We start from the raw sequence: 21,722 nt of genomic DNA, 5'->3' as shown, positions 1-21,722 counted from the left end.
ATTTGTAAGGCGCCTCAAGAACCTCTTCAGTCAGCAGGCAGACTATAAATACTACAAATAAACAAAAGTACATTGAGCTTGGTTTGCCCTGGGGAAAGTGGGTGGACAAATCTCCTCTGGAGTCCCTTTGCCTTGCTCCTTGGGAGGCCTTTTCACCTTGACGGGTAAGCTCTTCAGTTTGATTAGCCCATGACTCTGTGTTGGCCCCCTTCTGTCAGGATCATCTTGATGGAGATGGAATCACATGAAGCTGCCTGGCCTTTCTTTGAACCGGTTAACCCCCGGCTAGTGCCTGGCTACCGGAAAATCATCAAAAACCCGATGGACTTTGCCACCATGAGGGCGCAGCTGCTGCGGGGCGGGTGAGTACAGGGAAGAGTTGGTCAGTAGCAGGGCCAGCTAAAAGTATTTGCAAAACTGCATGGATAAGACAGCTTCGGCTATGAGGCGGTATATAAATGCAATAAAATAAATACACTTAAAGAACTGCTACTCAACATGTGCCATCCGAGGCCACTTCCCCACTCTGTCTCTTAACGGTGGAGGCCGGCCCTGGTTGGGGAGTTTTGTGTTCTATTAATGGGATCCTTTTGTATGGCTGGAGCTAGCACATACCACACTGCAGTCACATGCAGTATTCCAGCCCATAGGCTCAGCTCCTTTTGCTGAGTCACTAAACTTGAGCTGTCCAGAGGGCTTACTGGGGAAACTGGAAGATGCTGTGGAGGGAAGGAATGTGTGGCAAGGCCTGCCTTGGGGTCACTGAGGGCTGTGAGATAGTGATGATTGGGAAAAGCTGGTAGGATATGATAATGTAAATCCTTTGCTGTCGTGTGCAATTTGAGTTTCAACTTTTTAAAAAGATGTACAAATTACCCTCTGCGGGAATACTCCTAGAAGATACTTAAAAAAAAAGTTTCTTCAGAAGTAGCTGTGTTTGCTGCCGCAAAAGCAACAAAGAGTCTTGTGGCATCTTAAAAACTAACACAATAAATAATTATGGCATGAGCTTTTGTGGACCAGAGTCCAGATGTATGGAGCATTATCCTAAGGTGGCAGGAATATACACATAGTCGTAGAGCAGGGGGGAAGTTGTAAGCAGTGCAGTTGGACTGCATTTAAATGTCATAGCCTGTATGTTTAGAATTTTATTTCTCTGTGATGTCAACTGCTTTTCATTTCTTTTTTTCTTGTGTATATACTTACCAACTTGGATAGCACTACATAAGTCTGATGAGGTGAAAACTTACACTACAAATAAATTTGTGTTAGTTCTTAAGGTGCCACAAGACTCCTACTCTTTCCCTTTCCTTTTCTATTTCTTAACTTGTTGATTAGGGGCTCTGACTAGAGAAACCCTCCACTTTCTTTCTGTCCATATCCTTGGAGAGAGCGAGAGAGGAAGGAAGACGTTTTGACTTGGGTGGATTGGGTAAGAAAGCCGAGTCCAGTAGGACTGGCAGGCAGCGCTCACTAGCTCTGTTCTTTTCACTTTAATCCTGCACAAGAGAGTTTGCAACCGAGCAGGCATGTGGCCTGCCTGCCTGCCTGCCTGATGGGAGATGGCCACAAACAAGCCAGTCCTCTTGTTAACGAGCCTGCTTAGCTGCTACAAGCCGCTGATGTTCAGCAGCTCCTCCCTTGCCTAATTGCACCTGCAAACAGTGGCGACCTCAGCAAGGGAAATGGGGGGGGGATCCAAATGTGTGTGTGTCTTACTGCAGTCCAGTAGGGAATCATTCATACAAACTGGAGGTCACAGTTCCAGATTGTGCCGCAGCCTGTAACTGTTGAAAAAGGAGCCCATGTAGTGGTTAAGACGATTGGACTGGGATCTGGGAGACCAGGTTTCAAATCCCCACTAAGCCATGAAGCTGACTTGGGTGACCATGGGCCAGTCGCTGCCCGTCAGCATAGCTTGTTGTGGGATAAAATGGGGAAAGGGAGAGTCACATGTGCCACTTGAAGCTCCTTGGAGGAAAGGTGGCATATAAATGTCATACATGCAGTTTAGATATAGCAGTAATAATCTGCTCATGCATTACAGCCAAAGGGAAGGGGGAGGTGGATGATTCAGAATAATTAGAGATGGCTAAAGCTCAGTGGATGGCGGATGCCCATCAGCAGGTGATGCGTTTGTGGTGTTCCGGCTATTTCCACCTGAGTGGTAGGCTTCTTAGCCTCTTCCTAGAAGCTGACTGCTACTCTTTGTCCTCTGTAGGTACACAAGTTGTGAGGAGTTTGCTGCTGATGCCGCCCTGGTGTTTGACAACTGCCGAACCTTTAATGAGGATGAGTCTGAGGTGGGCAAGGCTGGGCTGGCCATGCGCCAGTTTTTTGAGAGCCGGTGGGAGGAGTTTTATCAGGGAAAACAGGAGACAAACCCATGAAGCTGGCAGAACAGGAAGAGGTGAGAGGAGCCAAAGGTGAAGTCCTCCCTCTTTTTACCCTGTCTCTTCTGGAGCTCATCTTGCTACCTGCTGGTTGATGTTCCCACCCACCCACCCCCATGACTGGACTTGGATTGGCATTTAACAATGGGGCGGCCTTACTCACCGCCAGGATCCTCAGAAGCCCCACCCACCTCCTCGCTCCGAACAACACAAACTCTCTGACTGTGTAAGCCAAAAAAAAAAAGTTTCCTTTTTCCCAAATGGAAAAACAACTACCCGCGACCCCACCTTAGCTGGGGCTATTTAATAATAGCAATAGTTCTTAGTGAATGTGTAAGAACACTTTTTTTCTGTGCAGTGTCAGTACCATGCATTAATGGCCAGTAACGTGGACGTTAAGTTTTCCTCCTTTTTAGAGTCGCGTTGAAATGTATAAAGCAGATCACTCCTGCCTCTGGGAATGGCAACTTTGATGACACTGAAAACATGCTGCTTCTGTCCTCCCCACCCCACCCCCACCCCTTTCTCTCTTCCCAACTCTTGTCTCAGCCGTGCTTCTTCTCCACTCCCCTTCTGAACAACCACCATAGCTGTGGCCAGTTCCTTCCCCCAATTTTCAGTTGTTCTTTCTGAAACCAAGAGTATGGCTTATAGCTGGTGTGCATTTGGAGGAGCGGGATGCCAGGGAGTGGGATGTGAATGCAAGGGGCGCTCCCTCCCAAGGGTCTCATCCCTTCGAGCCACGTGTCCTTTGCTTAACCAAGATGTGGTCCTATCTTGGCTCCTGTGCATGAAGATGGGGTCTGCATTCCCAGATTTGGTTAATCTACATCATCCCCATTTGTTCAATATTGGTTTATTCCAGATTTAGTTTCTAAGGGAGTTGAACAAAATGGGAATAATCCAGAACAAATGTCCACCAGGAGGACAATATCAGCCAGATCATTTTCCCCCTCTTAGCATGCAAACCACAATTCAACTGAATTAACCTTTTTTTACTAACCTCTGCCCCCCACCCCCTGGCTCCACAGGGAACACTTCAGCAGGGGCGCCTCATGAATCCATGGCAGTGCCCAAGAGCAGACTCATCTCGGCTTCAAGAATACAGCTCATTTCCCCTCTGGTTGTGGGTAACGTTGCTGGCATGTATCACTAGGCTTCAAGGGACCAAAGTACAGGAGCTTACAGGAGTGGGGATGATGGAACCTGCATTTTGTGAGAGAGAGGCTGGATTTTTGGATACCCCTTCCAGCACTTCAGGAGATCATGTCATGTGATCCTGGCCTTATTGAGTGTTGCCCGCCCCCAGCTGTGCCCCAGCATTATTCCTCAGGGATGGCTACTGCCTACGAAGTTTGATCTGCAGTCTATCTGTATGCGTGGTGGGATTGTTTGTTTCCTGCCTTGGAACATGACTCCCAATCTATTGTAGGAATTTCCTCCTTGAGACAAATGTGGGATTAACCCCATTAGAAAGGAAGGAGAACTGTCCCCGTTTCATTTTCTTCTATCTAAGTTCTTATCTCCTGACCGTATTTTTAACCTGTGGGGTCTAAAGTGCTGCCTCCTTTGGTTATCATGACTGAGATTCAGTTAGACTGGACATTACATGTAGGTGAAGGGAAAGTAAGTAAGTTGTGTCTCTCCTTCATGATGAGATGTGTGTCACTGTGGAGGATGTGTGCAAGTGCTTGCTTAGGGTGAATATACAGGAAGCATGAAAGGAGGAAGGTCATGCTTCAATTGGGTCACCCCTGTGTAATGTCCACAGCTGCCCTCAGTCTAAAGATCTGGAATTCATAGTTATTTCCTTTTCCTTTTTGTCTACATTTTCTATATAGTGTTTAATTCCCAGATTGCCACACGTATATATACCCCATATGAAAGCTCTTAACACTTTAACCTTTTTTCTAATCCCTTTTTGAACTAGAGTATTCTGAGTATTTTCAGAGTAGAAATCATCATCGGGATTCCATTTTTCTGTAATTATTTTTGCCATGTAGGCGAGGGTATTTTTTGCACTGAACCATCATTTGTCCCAGTGCCAGAACCAGAACTTGTTATGAAGCTGCCTGAGCAAGATTAGAGCCTTCTGTGTGACAGGGTCACACCCCAGCCACTATTCCAGTGAAGCACAGGTTACTCTAGCTTTGGGACATAATTTAGCAACATGCACAATCCTGAGAACATCTCTTGCACAAACTTCTGTCAGGATGAATGGGGAGACATGGGAGTACTTCGCCATTAAACCTAGGCAGGAGATGTTCTGGAGGACTGTAGCCATATCGAGCACGGAAAGGCTGGTGCAAAAGAGAGCTTGGATGCTTTTTTGACAGGAGCCTGCACCCGGATTTCTGGTACTAGACACTTGCCAAATTCAAATAGTTGTGACTAAAGCCAGGCGATCTCGTCAGTCACTCCATCTCTCATTCGTTGCTTGTTGAAACGAGAGAGGAATTGCAACAAAGGCTTTAAAAGGTATTTAGATCTCTGGTTGAGGAAAAAAAAGTAATCCATAAGGCAGCTTTTAACAAGCATAAGAGAAGGTGGCCATCTTGTTTCTTGCAATGCAGCCTCTCTCCGCTAGTCATCCTACTCCTGGTACATGGATGCCTCCTAGCAATCTGCATTCCAAGTAATAAGCTGATCCCAGAGCACCCACCTCACACTGTTGCTGAGCAATGATTTCTAGGGAGATTGCTGTCTGGGAAACAGAGTCACCTGACATGTACTATGTTCAGGGGTCATGGGTTTATATCCTAGTTCACCCCAGCTGCCTCTGCGCTAGAATGGGGCCACTGCTGTTGTTTTTCCCCCAGTTTGTTTCAAGATTCTGGTCCAGTATTCTCTGCTGCGGTGCAGGGAGGCATATAGGAGAGATCAGAGGAAACAACTTGGTTCTTTCACTTTTCTTCCACCACCAGGTGGATCAGAGGGTAGAAAGCCATCTCCTGGAACCTAAACTCCCTAGCTGCTTTTCATATCCAGCCAAGCTCCTCAAACCATTGTAATTACGGGTATCACTTAGGGGCAAATAAATGGCTGGCAGGGTCCCATCAGGAGATGGCTTGCCCCCCCCCCCACTTCCACCTGTGCTACATTTGAATGAGAGGGGTGTGTGTGTGTGTGTGTGTGTTTCCCCTACCCGCGTCGACCAATCCAATTGCAAGAGCACTGATGTAAGTAAAACGTAACCACAGGTGATACAGCCTGGAGACTGAAACCTTCCTTACTGTGCTTCCTCCACCCCAACCTCGCTTCCCATCCCAATTGTTTTCAACAAAACGTAGCCTTTTTCTATCAAATAACCTCAAACTTTATTTTATTTTAAATTTTGGGATTTTTTTTTTTTTGCTTTTAAAATAAAGAGGTAGATTTGAAGTCTATTTGAAACTGACTTTATATTATGCATAAATATTTATATTTTATCTAAACTTGTGCTGTAACAGCTTCTTTTTCGTGTTTTTTTTTTAAAGTATTTTTTTCTGGTCTGTTGGGTTTTTTTCTCAGCCATGAGAAAGCTCTAGAGTTTGGAAGTGTTAATTGTTGGGTTTTGTTTTGTTATGGAAATGTTAATTTTTTAAATTCAAACCCTCACACCTTAAAAGAATGAATCCAGGTTTGTCCTAATCTTGATCTTCATGAGGGGATGTGCTATGGTTTTATCAATCAGTTTATAAATACCTTGCTTTTTGAAAGTTACATGGATTTTTTTAACTGAATGTTGAGAATTGCAACTAGAATTGGCCTTATCATTCAACTTCTGGCTTTTTCTTCCCCTGTCATCTTGATTTACTATCAGAAAGGAACCAACCAATCCATCATCCTGTGAGATGCTCTGAACAGCAGGAAGAGAGAGATCACACTTTTTATATGAATAACCAAATGTGTTTGTTTTAGTGAATTTTTGATAATGTACAGTTTTTTGTGAATTTAAATTGATTTCTTTCTATATTTTTAGGACCAACCTCATTTTTAATAAGGTTTAAAAGGAAGAAAAAAAGTCTAGAATTCTTGTTTGTTTCCTTGTGATGTTTCCACAAGTACAGATGTTAGAGTGCTTGTCAAGTTTCAAAGAATAAACAAACAAACAAACCCACGTTTGATAGAGAAGAATGTGCTTGACACATGTTGTCTTTTTCTTGGGGGGGGGTCCTGCTACAAGCTGAATGTTAACTGCTCTTGGGCTTCGTTTTGGTCTGGTCCCTCTTCTCCCTCCCTGCTCTTGGACAACCTGCCCTGGTACCCTGTTAAAATATTGACCCGGTTTATTTGTATTCAACAATTGACAGAATGCAGCATCCTGAGGATATTTAGGCTTTCATTTAAAAAAATGTTGTAAAGGCTTCTTGCTTTTTATGCTGAAGCAGAGGCATGGCAAGTGCCTCCATAGTCAGTGCCTGGTGAAAGCCCAAAATCTAGAGGGGATGGTGGGTGAGGCATTCAAGTGGCCCAGTGCTTTCCCCAAGACTACCCGAAGCAAAACAGTTAAATTGCACGATCCACACAGGTGGTCATTTAACTTCTCATGGCATTTGAAGTTCTTGGGATAGAGGCCCTGGGCATTCTTCCTTGGGGAGTGCATTTAGCTTAAAATAGAGCTGTGTGCGTTTTACATGAAGGAAACCCAGTCTCTACAGCTGGAATCCAGGCCAGCCTTTGCTGCTTTCTTTCCTTATTAGTTTGGCATCTGAGGTGGAAAAACTAAAGCTCAACCTGGCCTCCCCAGCAGTGACAGAAGTAAACATGTCCATCGTGATGGCAGGCGCCGTTTCTTGGTGGCTTCTGAGAGTTGGTGCTTTAGGGCTTGTTGACAACACAGCCCAAGGGAACCTGTATGCAATGAGCTATATCAGCAACATCTTGGAGAAGTTGCCATTTTTAAAAAGGCCCGGAAACCTTACCTTGTGTAAAATTCTGTTTCTCTGAATGGCATCCAAAGTCTAAAGACTGAGCCTCATGGTAAGGTATGGCTGTCGCTGACTGGAACATTAAATGAATTGAAATATAAACTCTGCTAACTTTGAATGATTGGATTTTTTTTTCAGAACCAGAGAAGAGTATGGAGATGGAAGGATGGAAGGCAGAGGGAAGGGCAATTTACAGGGCACTGAAAGTCTAGTCCTATTCTGGCTGCTCTGATTTCATCAGATCCTGTCTTCCTATTTCAAGCTTTGTGTGGCCCAACCATAGGGGCTGGAATTTTTTCTTTTTTACAAAAAGAAGAAAAAGAACAAACAAGATTCTGAGATTTAGCAGTGTAAAAGTCCAGGGTCTCGGGGAGTCTTAGACCCCTTACTTCTTTGGCAGCGAGATCCCAGTAGGGTTCCAATGTCTGCAGCATCCTACGAAAACAGTTCTCAGTGGCTGACTCACCTCCCTTCACTCTGATTGGCTCCAATCAGCAGGAAAGGAGAAGGAAGCATGTTAGAAGACTTCAGTGGCTAACATATTCCCTTTCACACTTATTTGCTCCTAGGGATGTCTTCTTGGGGGAGAAGGTATTAACATAACCCAGCAACAACAGAAAGGGGGGGAAGGGGGTGGCTGTGACTACCATGAAGGGATCTTGCATTTCTGAATTTGCCACTATACTACTGTATATGGATGCACGGAGGGTACACACAGTCTTGATCATTACCCTTGCAAGGTTTCAACTTCTTAGGTGCTTATATTCTGCATTTGCCTTCAACTCTGTCTACCCAATACTACACCCACCTTGATGGGTAATCGCAATGACTATTCACTTAGTGGGAAATAAATGTAGCTGCCAGACATAGCAGTTTCAATTGAGTCTTAGATTGTAGGAAAGGATCACTGCCAAACCCTGACTTTCTACAGAGGTGACTGGTTACATCCGTAGCAAGTACTTCAGTAGCTTAATCTTGTAAAAGCACCCATGTTGTTGAGGTGGCAAGTGTGTTAACAAGTGCTAGGTTTTCTATAGTGGTGGTGGTGGTGGTGTCCTTTCACAAGGACATTTTTGCCAAGTGAATTTTCAGGAGGAAAGTCATCAAGAGCTGCCTCCCTCACATCTAAAATGGTGGATTAGTCGTCGGTGCAGGGTTGAAGAGGTGAGAATTGCTTTTTATTTGCATATGATGATGATGATGATTAGAATTTATAACCCACTCGTCACCCAATGGTCCCAGGGTGTCTTAAAAGGAACTTAACATCACAGAAAATAGGGTGGGTCCTAAAAATGTACACTTCAAGTGTTGAAGGCCAGGGTAAAGAGGTGTGTCTCCAGTACGCACCGAAAATTGTACAATGAAGTTGCCAGACGCCCCTCTGTGGGGAGTTCCACAGCTTAGGGGCTGCCACAGAGAAGGCCCTCTCCCAGGCACCCCCAAGCTTCTGAGGGTGGCGGAACTACCAAAAGGGCCCCCCTCTGCTCATCTTGACACCTGAGAGGGTCTGTAGAGAAGGAGGCAGCTTTTCAGATATTTAGGACCTAAGTCATTTAGGGCTTTAAACACTAACATGAGCACCGGAAACCAACTGGCAACTAATAACAGCTGTTTTACAATGGATTATATGAGTTCTAAAGGAAACCCTGGCTGATGCATTTTGGACCAGTTAAAAGTCTCTAAGTCGTCTTCAAGGGCAGAGTATTGCAATAATCCAATCTAGAAGTTACCAGAGCATGGAGCACTGTGGCCAAGTCTGTGTCCAAAAGGGGCTGAAGCTGGTGAACCAGCCAGAGCTGGAAAAAGGCACTCCTAGCCACTGAGGCCACCTGAACCTCCAGTGACAATGCTGGATCAAGATGTACCCCCAGGCTGTGGACCTGTTCCTTCAAGGAAAGAGCAACCCCATCCAGAACAGGCTGTCTTCCCACCTCCTGGACATGAGAACTCTGGATACTTAACACCTGTCTTTTCAGGAGAAGTCATACTTGGAGTAGACCCACTGAAATGAATTAAATTGAGTTATGATAAATGCTGTTGATTTCAATAGGGATACTGAGTATGCAGACCATTTAAAATAACACCTTGAAGAGCATTTAGGTTTGGTCTCCCCAGATGAACAAAACCAGGTTTCAGTGAAACTCCAAAGGTTGTATCCCTCTCCAAGGAAGTGATATTAGTGTTGTCCTGTAGCTATCATTTATTCATAGCCATACTGAATCATTTCTTTCACACATCTCCCCAAATATAAAGTGTTTTAACTTATGCCAAGAAAATGGCTTCCTGCTCAACTTTTTCTCAGGTGATGTTCACATGAGGGAAGCTTAAGCTGCAGTTGTAGTTCCTTGTGACCCATTTTCTTTTTGGCCTATAGTAAAGGCTCTGGAGAGCTGTGTACTTTTCTGTGCAAAGAAAAGCTGAATCGTGCAACCTGTATAAACTAAGCACATTTGCTTTCTTTTACTCATATTTCATAATATTATTCTCTTTCTGGTGCTCATGGGGAACAGAGGAATGTGGAACCATTAAGCCCTGTCTTGATCTCTGAAAATCTCACTTTCCCAGGAGCCAGAGTTTTGGCTACCTCCACTTTCAATTTTCTAGCCTATTTAACAACCCTGCTGAATCCCCAAAGCAATCCCATAGTTTCCCATGGTGGCCAATATGATGCCTCTAGAAAACTCACCAGCAGTGAGGGTAGTCCTTTCCTGACCCAGCAACTAGTATTTGGTGGCATGCTATCTCTGAATATGTAAGGTTCAATTTCCCTCTCATGGTTAATAGCTGCTGACAGACCTGTTCACTATAAATTTGTATAATCTACTTTTTTTAAAGCTAGTGACTTCACCCTTGCAGCAGTGAATTCCATCAATTCTAGAGGAAGACTCCTAGTTCTAGTATACTTCTAATTTTCAGAGTTTTAAGGACCAGAAGCTCTTAAAAAATAAATAATCAAGCTTTCATTTACCTGAAATGATCCCTGAATCCAGAAGGATAATCGGTAGGCCACTGGTCAGGCTTACTGAGATAGGAGTTGTAGTTCAGCAACAGCTGGAGAGCAAAGGTCCCTACACCTGGTTTGCAGGATCAGAGACTTCTTCAAGATGGTGACTGACAACTTGGATGTCTTAGTTCACAGGCAATTGGTGAGGGTTGCATACCAGGACTTGCACTGGAAGATCGCTCTCACTGACTCTTGGTTTAGCCTTCCAGATGGGTAGTTCCTAGTACTACTAATTGCTCTTCTGCTACAAATGCAGTTGCAAGTGACTTTCCACACTATGGCAGTTACTGCACTTGTCCTGTATGTTCATTCTACTTTTTTCTATCCACCCTAGTGAGAGTGACATAACTGCTGAGCATGGGGAAGGGGAAGGTCCAATGCACTCGACCAGTCATTTGGGGAAATTTTTTTAAGATGGTGGCTTCCCTCCCTCCCTCTTTTTTTTTTAACCCCCCCCATTATTTAGCACTAAACATGATTGCCTATTACTACTTATGGATTTTTTTAAAAGTGTTTTAACATTTGTTATGGTCTGGAAGTGTAGATTAGGGAAGAAAAGCACAAACACTTCAATTTGTTAGAATAACCCCTGCCTTGAGTTAGCACATTTATTTATTCATTTATTTTATTTATATCCCACCCTTCCTCCCAGCAGTATTTTGCTAGTAATAATAATAAAGTTAGAAGAGTGTTTCACAGCCCATGTCGAAGTTACCATGTCTCTTAAAAAGCAGTGCTAAGGCTGTCCACATCTGTGAAGGCTGTGGTACTCTTCCCAAAAAGTCGGGACATCCTATGGAAGATGCAGTGGGAAAACATGGATGGCTTACAAATGGATGGCAACTAGGGTTGCCAGGTTCATGGCCTGAGACTGATCCTGTATCTTTAGAAGAAGAGAAAGTCAGCCCAGTGCAGATGTTCTTGCAACCCTGTAATGAGAAAAACCACAAGGTGGAATTCTCCCTTCCCCCTCCACAACTCTTAAAGATACAGAAGACCTCTTGGTTGCCAAGCCCAGCCTCCAAGAGGCCTTCTGTATCTTTAAAAGTTGTGCAGGGGGAAGGGAGAATTCCACCTTGTGGTTTTTCCCATTACAGGGTTGCAAGAACACCTGCACTTGGCTGACTGTCTCTTCTCCTAAAAATACAGGATCAGTCTCAGGCCATGGACCTGGCAACCCTAATGGCAACGTGTGTACCTCCCCATAAAATGTAAGTGAATGAACGGGGCAATTCTGCACTAAATCACCTGGTGTGAAAGTGGCTGTAGCCACAGGCATCTAACCCAAGTATACCACCTTTACTTTTCAAGGTTCATCAGGGCTCTGTTCTTGCATCATATGCTTGCAATCCTAACTTCAGTTACAGCAAAACCCTGTGGTTTTTTCTTTGCTGCAGAAGCCAGCAGCTGCCATTTCTAGCCATCTACTCAAACTTACTGTTGTACTTGAATCTCCTTCCTGCCAGCAAGGAAGCATTTAAAAGGGGCAGGAGAGTGCAGCCTTTTGCTGCTCATACATACCTCTCAGAGGTACAATAGGCTAGTTCAATTCTGTTAAAACAGCACCTTTGCAATGCTTCACCTTTTAAGGGAGCCCTGGCCAGGTCTGTTGTTTCAAAGATGCCCCATGCATTTCAGAGTATACCCTGAATACATCCGCCATGACCCCTGAGAAAAGACTGATTGATTGGCTACCCTTCATCAGTAGCGATCCCACAACCAGTTAAGGATCAGTAGTGCTTGGCAAATTGTCTGCCAGGGACACTCATCCACCGTGCCTGATCTCCTTCCTGGGTGGCTTCCACAGAACCTCGAGGCTTCCTGGAACATAGTTTGAAAATCACCATGACAACTAATCCCTGTTAAATGATACTGAGAAAAATAAGAGGGAGGGAATGACCAACCAACACCCCCAAACAGCTCGATGCCAAGTAAGTGCAAAATGCAATCTGAAAGTAACTCCAAAAAGCAGTCAAATCACAACCATTTTTTTTGCATCTTTTATTTAAAAACAAAAATTTGTTCAAAATGAGACCAGTCAGAGCTCCACAGAGGGAAAGGAGTATGGGGCTGAGAGAGAGAGAAACAGGCCTGGCTGTAGCATGGAAGATACAAAACTATAGAAACTTCTCAATTAAAAAAACCCTGTACAAATAGTCCTAAGTATATAAATAAAACCAGCCGGTGAAATGAATTGAGACAGCGAGTGATGGTGGGGCCCAGACCTCTCGCCACGTTTGTAGCAAATGGAAGCACAGAAGGGTTGCCTCTGAGTGCTCTGGTAGCTGCAAAATGGGGTCTTGAATGTCTTCGAGTCAGAAATTAAGGAGAGGCCATGTTCCATCCTCCATTGCTTTTGAGTGCCAAATACGTTTCCAAGAGACTCCTTTACATCCATGGCAAGCATGTGGCGTGTGCTTTTTTAAAGCAACAATTTAGCTAATATGTTCCACTATTCTGCAGAAAGACTACATTAACCTGTAGTCTGCTGTAGACATGAACCAGCATGAGATGTATTTCTTAGAGTGGGTGCCTATTGCTATCTGCTTTAATGGCAGTTTGCTACAGGGCAAGGCATCAGTGCAGCTGTCTAAACCACCAAGGGCATATTGCTCCAGAGGAAAGTACAGACAAGCTATATAAAGCTGTCCAGGATGGGGTAGATTGGACCTTGTTGCATTAGCGCCAAGCAGCTCTTTGCTTATGCTTCACACTTAACCTTCCTGCGGGGGATAGGAAGACAAAAAGGAAGAACACCAAGCAGTCTGCAACCAAGAAAACTTTTTTTAGTCATCTTCTGGTGTAATCATAATCAAAAATATTTTGAGGGGATGTTCTTACTAATAATAACTTCCTGGCCACTCAAAAGGTAGTAGCACAAATTGTTTTAGCTCCTTGACTGACAAAGTGAGATTTCTGGAAGACAAAATGTTGACATTTCTCCCTCTGCCCATCTCGGAAACAATTGCCAATGGCTCTGCAGTTGCTGTCTCTGGAAGAGCAAATCCGGAAGAGCAAAAAGAGAGAGGCGAGCAGAAGAGCACAGCAATCTCATGTCTCCTGCTGGAATAGAACTGATATGGAATATTATCTGGGGTACTAGCCAGCCTGTTTGGTATTGCATAACCCCACCGCCTATACTGATGGTGCTGGGCACATGTGTTTGAGCTGGGAGACGGGTACTTGTCAGGAGCATTTCTTCCTTCTGGATAGAAGACTGTTCCCAAAGTACAAGAACAGCTGCTTGACAGCCCTTAATTTGGGAGTGTGTCAGGCAAGGCTGTATAATCACCTTGGGGCAGCACCTCCAGCACCAGGCAAATGGTCTGTCTGGCTCCCTATTCTCTACAATGAGCCAGTTCTACATGCTACAGCCAGCCAGTTCTGGAAATTTTAACAGCACAGTGAAACTACAAGTACTTTTCTCCTCCACCAAATCTTGCTTACTCATAATCTCTGGTTGTTTTTGTTTTGCATTCCCTCAAGGCCCTGTAAATAGGTTGTTGCTGGATCAATTTGGTTCTTTGCATTCACCAACTCCCAGAGATTTAAAATTTAGGTGTTGATAGTTTAGGTGGAGCTGCATAACCTGGGGCCAAAGATTCCCTTCTTATTGAAACCAAATTCTTGCAAACTCCAGATTTAGCCAAAGCCAGACAGCATGGAGTCCGAAATCGGTCCCTGTTCATGGCAGCCCTGCTCTGAAGACGACTTTCCTGTGCTATGTCTTTTGACAGTTCAAGCGTTCCCAGGAAGGGTTCAAATAAGCCCGTCTTGCCTTAGCAAGGTCTTTTTAAAATAAAAAGGCTGTGCCCATCACCAGTGGTTTTAAAAACCAATGATGGCAGATGCCATTCCTGGACTTCACTTCTAGTTAGTAACTTTTCATCGTTCAGTAAGTTTACTACCTTGTGGATTTTTGCCATGCATGGGATCCCACATTGAGGCCACAAAGCTGTGCCCTGCCTGTGGATCAAAGATTTCTGCTCAAGTTCAAAGAAACGAACTAACGCAGTGTAACACATGATTTTACAAAGGAATTTTTTAAAAAGCAAAAGGTGGTACATCTTAACAAAACTCTCCAGTAATTAGCAGCAACACAGGGGTATATATATATATTTTTAGACAAACATTTCCCTTCTCTTCCACATATACACCCCTTTAAACAAAGCAGAGGAGCCCAGGAGGTTTTCTAAGGGTAAGGTGGGGAACTTGTCCCTTGGAGAAGGTGCAGTTTGTCGGTTCAGGATACACGAATGAACTGCAAGTGCATGTGAGGTAGATGTGTAGCTAAGAATGACAAAAAACTGGAACTGGTGAGCTTTAAAATGAAGGGAAGCTCTGAACCGGGTTTTTGATATTTGTTTTCCTTTTCCAAATAGCACCAACAACTTCCAAGGAGGGTGGGTTTCAGCACAAGCATGGAATGGGCAGACAACAGTGTTGGGTGATGGAGCTCGTTTTTCAAAATACCAGCATTTAGGAGAGACGAACGGTTTGAGGCTCATCTACAGTGTGCCAGGTCTTTGAGGCAGCCGGCTGTTTCCTTCTCCAGCATGGTGGCATCCTGGATGGGACAGAGCTTAATGCAGGAGGTGAGGGGGTCAGGTTGGGCAGAGGGACGTTGGGGCAGAGCGCGCAGGGCCCGGTTGGGGCAGATCAGGGCAAGGCTGTAGGGTCTTTTTCTTGCAAGCGGGGAAGGAGCAGATGGGGGAAAGGCTTTCACTAGACTGGAAGCTTAAAGTGCAGGGACTGGTTCCCCCCACTGGCTGAATGGGATAGGGAAATCAAGGCACAAGATTAGAAATCTAGCAGCTCGGAGGCCCACGCTCCTAGGTCCCAGTTTCTCCGCGTTCGGTCCCTATGCTACTCAACACAGGCTTTCAAATCATGGTTTATGCAGGCTATGGTTGTGCAGTGGTGATTCCCAGAGTGTCATAAAGAGCCGTAAATGTGACCTCCCTGCCATGTGGAGGAGAGCGGAAAGCTCTGGCCGTGACCTTGTTCATAGTTCCCCATGAGAAAGCTGCGGCTCAGGTTAAAAGCGGAGGTGTTCCAAGCGGGCAGCCTGGAGCCTTCCTGCCAGTCCTGAGCCGGCACTTGGTGGGGGTGGGGTGGAGTGGGGTGAGCCGTGCCATTCAACAGCCAGCCTCTGCAGCCCGTGGTGGGTATCAAGCAGGATGATAAGGAAACCTCGGGTTTCCCCTAACTACCAAAAGCTTCCTTCTAGATCTGGAAAGATGGGGTGAGAGGGGAATAAACTACCTCAAGCCCCATGACTAGTTTGGCTGTAGTATGTGTGCCCCTTAGAAAAAGCTAGGAAGTGGTTTAGTGAAAGGGGGGGGGAGTGAGAACAAGGCTTAGGACCAGGAGGAAGCTTTGCAGCGATGAAGTGTGCACTCTGTAGCCACATTCACAGCACACAATCTCTCTTTTGTGCCCATCCACCTTTCCCCCCTATATTCCATTCTCACACACCCAGTCCTAAAATCCAGCTTTACACATACCTTAATTCCTCCGACACCTGTTTATACCCTAGCCTTTCTCTCCCCCCACGCCCTAGCCACAATCTCATCCTCACTGTCTCTAGCCCTGCCCTCCAATTCCCTTCTGTCTTCACATTCCCTCATGTTTATTCCCTTGCCATTGTTACGGCAGTCCTTGCATCCTTTCTGCACAGGACCGGGCCTTGCTGGACAGCTGGATCTGGCTTCTTAAAAGACTCTGCACAGGTAGAAAATGCACTCCTTTTTTTTTAATGCTGAGTGACACCACATTAGGCCTGGGAGACACTGATTATTGACATCTTTGGCAAACAGAAAAGAAAAAATGGCAAAGAAGAGGTAGGGAGATCAGCATGAAAGCAATGGCTGAGCCTGCTCCTGTTCTTCCTCTGCTGGGTTTCAACATAGACAAATGCCACACTCCATTCCCCCATGTCTCATGTTCCATGCATCCTTTGCAAAATAGCACTCAGAATGAAGGCCTTCTTTATGGTCCCTTCCCTCACACCCGCTTCTGCTAAATGCCACCTCCTAGTCAGGATGAGTGATTGACCAGGGCTGTTCGTCTGGGAGGGAGGGGGTCCACAAACACACTGGAAGGACAAGCAAATGAACAAGTTGGAAGAACAACTCATTCAAGAAAGGATGAGGATGGGAAGGAAGTCTGGGCAACATCTAAGCCATTTGCTTGGATCTAGAAAACTGGGGCTGTGCATTCTCAGTACCCTGCACTCAGACTTGGACAGAGGAGGAATGTAGGGGTTTACAAGTGTGTTGCGGCGTTGCTGGCTGGCATCTATTTAGCTCTGCACCGCTGGCTTTTGCATGCCCAGTGCAGCTCCTCTGAAGGAATGCATAGGGACTTTTCAGCACACAGACTGTAGCCCCTGCCTTGGGACAAACATGTTATGTGAAATGCTGGCTTTCTAGTAGATGCAAGCCTTTGGAGCAGTAAGAGATAACAGAATACAAAAGTAAAATGCAACCAGCCTAGGAAAACATCACAATGCAACTTCTTCTGAGATGGAAGAAACTCTGTTTTAGGAAATGAAAAGTATGTAAGAGTGGAATTCCAGCATTTGTTTCCCCACTGTAGGTATGGAGATTAGAATAGCCACTGAATACAGGCATACATGTTGAAAAGACCATTCCACAAACATTCCAAAACGCACTCTTTTCTCAACTGGAACTCAATCCCCAAAAGAGTCATTAATTCACAAAAAGCATGTGGGAGCTGGTGTTCACAACAACCCCACCATAAGAAGGCTAAACACTGCAGTCCCAGGTTTGAAAGCAGAAATAATTTTATGGAGGATGCTCTGAAACTAGCACAGAACTATTTGTATCCATGATACCTAGGACTCCTTGGCTTTGATCCAGCTCTTGTGATAGATAACTAGTCGCAGAGAGCAATCTGGTAGTCTCTGATACATATGCACACCAATACACAATGCACACATCCAGCCAGTTCAATGAGCCCAGGTGAGTATTGCATTGTAGAATCCAGAAGTGCATCTGCAACTGCTTCCCAAGGTGCTGAAAATTTTGTGTCCATGTATGGATCACCCTCAGTGGATCTTACTATCCTTAATTTCCTAAATACAATCTTATGCACGCAGAAGTATTGAGTTTGCAAGGACCTGCGCAGGATTGCACATTTAGTCACACCAACTTTTGCTAGACTGTACCCTGAGTTTGTTTGTTTCTCCTTTCCTCGCACTAGAGAAGTGAAGCCAGAGAATAATTTAAACTGCATTAAGCTGAGAAAAGGGATAATGGTGGTCCCATACAGATATATTTATGGTTGGTTTTCCTTGGTTAAGTGTTACTTTACATCTGAATGCCTAAACCATGATTGAGGGTCCCTTCTGCACTGCACAAACCATGGTTAAAACAGTTTCCCCACTTTTCTGCTTGCAAGATAACAAGCAGATCATGCTGTGCGTTATGTACATGTCCTCTAGGGGCAGGACTTCAGTAGGTAACCATGGTTTCATTATATGCTTGAAATATGAACCAAAAATGAAACCATCATTAGTGTGAACTGTGTTTGGGCATTATGTTTGCATGTGCCATTGTCACACATGGAGTAGCTGTAACAATAGGTTTTAAGAGCCAGGCGTTTCCCTTGGCACATGTGTCAAATATTTAGGCACCAGACCTACATGGGCTGAATAAATCATATCCTTAGCAGCTAGCATCAAATGCCTATATATCTAGTGTATTTTCAGCTTTGCTAATTTCTCTGAATTTGTCTGTTAAAACTTGGTTTCAGAAACCTTATTTAAAATGGGGACAGTGATTAAAATAATATTTTAAAAAATAATCTCATGCACACATACCTAAGTGGTTCTAGTATGCAAGAAATCAGAAGTAAGATGAGGCTCGATATCCTATTATTTTCACCAATATCCAGGTTCCTCCCCCCACCCCAAACTTAGGATTCTCTTAGTTACTACTAATTTTCTAAACTCCTAGCATGTCTGATCATGATGGACTAGCATACATGAGGCAGAATCTGCAAGGAAGTTCTGCTGCATAAATTGCATTAAAATTAATGGGAGTGGCAGAAGACAACAGCTGTACTCCAGTGCAGCTTCTAGTCAGTTCAATGGGGCTTGCAGAGAAAACTTCCTAATGGAGTGTGACTTGTTAGTTTGATCCAAAGGGATTGCCCAGAGGATTCTGCTGGAAACTTGGAAAGTAGTTTCGTACGCAGTGCAATGTATTGTTGTGTGTCTGCGTGTGTAGGGAGGGGGACTGGGAAACCCTAGTGTAAGCATGGAAATGTTTGTGCACACCAAAGATACGCTTTGGGACTGCTGCCCATGTGTGGAACATTGTTGAAACCAATTCATAGCCTCTGAATCATTCTACAGCCTGCTCTAAGGACCTGCTGTGGATGGCACACGTCAGGCACTTCAAATGCTACAGGAGAGCTATGTTTTTAAATGTTGCAGTGTACTGGCATCACAGGGAAATATCGAGAGCAGCCCTGGCAGTGTGGGATATAAACCCATCACCGGGGTGGAGGTGGGGAGAGAAGAGTGACCCACAGTTCTCATTTCTTGTACTCATTTGGAAGCAGCCATTTGGGTGGCAGGATGATGATGTGCGGAGGGGGAGTGGCTCTACTCCTAGATCAGTATGGGGCAATACCGTATTTGCCTGGCACTGTATGCTACCCAAAGGGCATGTTAAGTTGGCACTGCATGCCCTCTGGCTGATTCATTCTGGCCTCATTCTCTCCCCCCACTCTCCCAGCTATTAGGCCTCACCCGGCCACCGTCAGCTTGGCCCTTGACCCCCTGTGTCAACAAGCTTTCAGAGATGAAGGTGAGGGCTCCCATGCCCCAAGGAAGGCACTTCAATTTAGCTCAGCACCTTGGGGGGAAATCACCAAGTTCACTGGATTCGGTCTAAACTCCAGGCTGCGGAAGGGGCGCAAAAACAGCACTGGGGAATCGATAGCTGTTAAGCAGGCTTCCAACTGCTTATGCCAAGACCTCTCCTTGCTGGTACCTGAGGTATGGAAAGGGGATGCCTCAGGGACACCCGCACTCTGTTTCCCAATTCTGCACCACCACCAACCAAGGGCACCAACAAGGGGGCGGAGTGGGGACGGACAACACATCAGACTATATAGAAGCCTGTGGCTAAGGAGCTATGCAGACGAGTGGGTGTAATTAACCCTTACTTTTCCAAAACCTCAAATGCTCCTGTTAGAAGAAAACCCTGATCCTGCTTACAGCCAGGACAATACTAAAAAGCTTTCAAAAAGAAAAGGATACAAGCATCCTGAGAAATGCACAAGCCCAGAAATATAGGAAATCCTTTCTTCAAATGCCATCCTACCACAAACTTCTCTCCCCCCCACATGCTGTGCACACACCCACAGACACACCCACACACCATTCCACTCTCATTCTCTCTCTCTCTCAATCCCTGGGTCACATGACACCCGTATGGCCTCTGCAATTAGTCCTCCCTGATTGTCAGCTGCATAAGAGCTATTTCATCAAAGGTATGGGGTGGGCATCAATAAAGTAGAGGGGGGCAAGTTTTCTCATGATCACATCCCACAGGAAAGGGGAAACAGCAACATTTAAAAACATGGTGAAAGGGTCAGCTTCATGCCAGCCAGGCTGGGGTGATTTTATGGTGGAAGAGAGGACAAGTCTTTTAGCACCATCTGGTTGGGAGAAAGCGATTTGGATGGGGTATTGGGGTCAGAGTGAAAACATGCAGAGGTGTCTAAAGCACTTGGTACCTTCAAGGGGCTCTCCAGGGAAATGCGTTGTAGGAAGGGCCGGATTATTGCACATAGTCTCCTGCTATTGCGAATCTGGGGAGCCAGCAACCAAGGGCTTGGGAAGGGGAAGGAGGGGAGGAAACGTGCATAGTAACTAGGATCTCTATTTTGTGGGGGGGGGGCAGCTCAACCATCCCCTGCAAGGTGCTAGATGCTCCCTGTTTGCGTGCATATTTTTAAAGCAACCGGAACAGACCTCCCCATCCCTGCCAGTTGGAAGCATCCATCTCTACCCCCAACTGGTTTGTCAAGAAAATAGACACACTGTGCACCTGGGTTTGACAGGCCTGCAGGAACTGGAGGGGGCAGACGGCAGCACAGTCCGGACCGCAGGGGGCAGAAGGCACTGTGTGTGTGTGTCCCAGGAAGGGGCGGAGGGCAGAGGGACAAAGCGCTGTTGCTGGCAATGCGTCCATGCAGGGTTCAAGAGTCCGGAAGCGACGACACCTCACCGGCAGCAGATTCCTCAGTCACTTTATTGTTCCCCTGATCCAGGGCAGGGGTAGGTGAGGGGAAGATCCAGGTAGAAGCAAAGGAGGGTCCGCGCAGAAGCTCCAATCAGAGTCCAAAGCATCCAGCAAGAACCGGTCCCATCGGACGGAGGAGAGGGCAGAAATGGAGGTCTGGAGCAAACTCTATTTCTCTCTCTCTCTCTCTCTCAGCTGGGGCAGAGTTTATGCCAAAAAAACACAGTCAGTTCGTCAAAAGCCACCAGCCGCATCATCTCCTCCCTTGACAAGGGTTATGCAACCCCCTCTTGCTGCCGTCAAAAGTTCAACTGTTTTTGTAGATTTCCTTTTTTTGTAGATTTTTTTGTAGATTTCTTTTTTGTTTTTTGCAAATTTGTCTTTTTTAGAAAAAAATTACCCTCTTGAAATAATAAAATAATCCTTTCAAAGCAAAATTCCCCCCACCCCCCACTCTCACCCCAAGGAAGAAGAAAAAAAGAAGTCTGCATTGATTTTTATCCTACAGCTGCGAGGTGGGGCTTTCTCAGAGTTTTTTTCTTATAAAACAACAAAAAAAAAAATTCAAACACTTTTGCATATTTGTCCTTTAAAAAAACTTTTAAATGACCAAAGAAAAACAAAACAAAACAAATCCAAAGGAGCAAAAAAATTCCTCCCAGAGGTGCAGAGCCATCTTTCCAAAAGAGAGAGGGGAGAAAACTGTTCTTCTCTGGGGGATTTTGTGGCATCCAAAGCGTTTGATTTTGCTGTTAACAAGAAAATTAATGCGCAAACACACGCACGCACACGCACACACACCAAAAAAATGTTTTCCTCGTATTAAAATAGTCCTAAGTCCATCTGTACATCTAAGGGTTGGGGGGTATATCCTTTCCACCTCCACTCTAACCTCCTTTGGTTCCTCGGTGTCAAAAGTCTATTGCGGTTATTTCCTTTTTAAAAAACAAAAACAGAAAACAAAACAACTTTTTTTCTTGGCCAAAAAACAAAAAAATGGTTCCATCTTCTAAACGCAGCACGAATTAAACAAACAAAGAAACAAGTTGTCTCCCTCGAAGTGATTGCTCAGACCTGAGCAGCCTGATGGTGCTAGAGGGATGGAAAAGGAAGGCAATTACGAGGGGGGGGG

At 45.2% G+C, this 21,722-nt stretch overlaps 2 protein-coding genes across 13 annotated transcripts in view; one reads left to right on the top strand and one right to left on the bottom strand.

The window, feature by feature from the left end:
• Positions 1–6,509, top strand: part of BAZ2A (bromodomain adjacent to zinc finger domain 2A) — an 85,072-nt gene extending 78,563 nt beyond the window's left edge. For all 6 annotated transcript variants that reach the window (XM_061615180.1, XM_061615181.1, XM_061615184.1 and 3 more), the window contains 2 exons: positions 219–362; positions 2,222–6,509. In XM_061615180.1, the coding sequence (XP_061471164.1) occupies positions 219–362; positions 2,222–2,390 (313 nt within the window). In that variant the 3' untranslated portion in view covers positions 2,391–6,509. The remainder of the gene's footprint in view (positions 1–218; positions 363–2,221) is intronic.
• The window catches only part of RBMS2 (RNA binding motif single stranded interacting protein 2), a 114,157-nt gene that overhangs the window by 7,240 nt on the left and 85,195 nt on the right, over positions 1–21,722 (bottom strand). For 6 of the 7 annotated variants that reach the window (XM_061615194.1, XM_061615191.1, XM_061615195.1 and 3 more), the window contains one exon: positions 12,308–21,682. The exons of the other annotated variant lie outside the window; for it this stretch is intronic. The gene's annotated coding sequence lies outside the window, so the exon portion shown is untranslated. Of the gene's footprint in view, positions 1–12,307; positions 21,683–21,722 lie in introns of those variants that run through there. 7 annotated transcript variants of the gene reach the window in all.

Source organism: Rhineura floridana, chromosome 3, assembly GCF_030035675.1.
Source record: "Rhineura floridana isolate rRhiFlo1 chromosome 3, rRhiFlo1.hap2, whole genome shotgun sequence".
NCBI lineage: Eukaryota > Metazoa > Chordata > Lepidosauria > Squamata > Rhineuridae > Rhineura > Rhineura floridana.
This window is presented reverse-complemented; position numbering and strand designations above follow the sequence as displayed.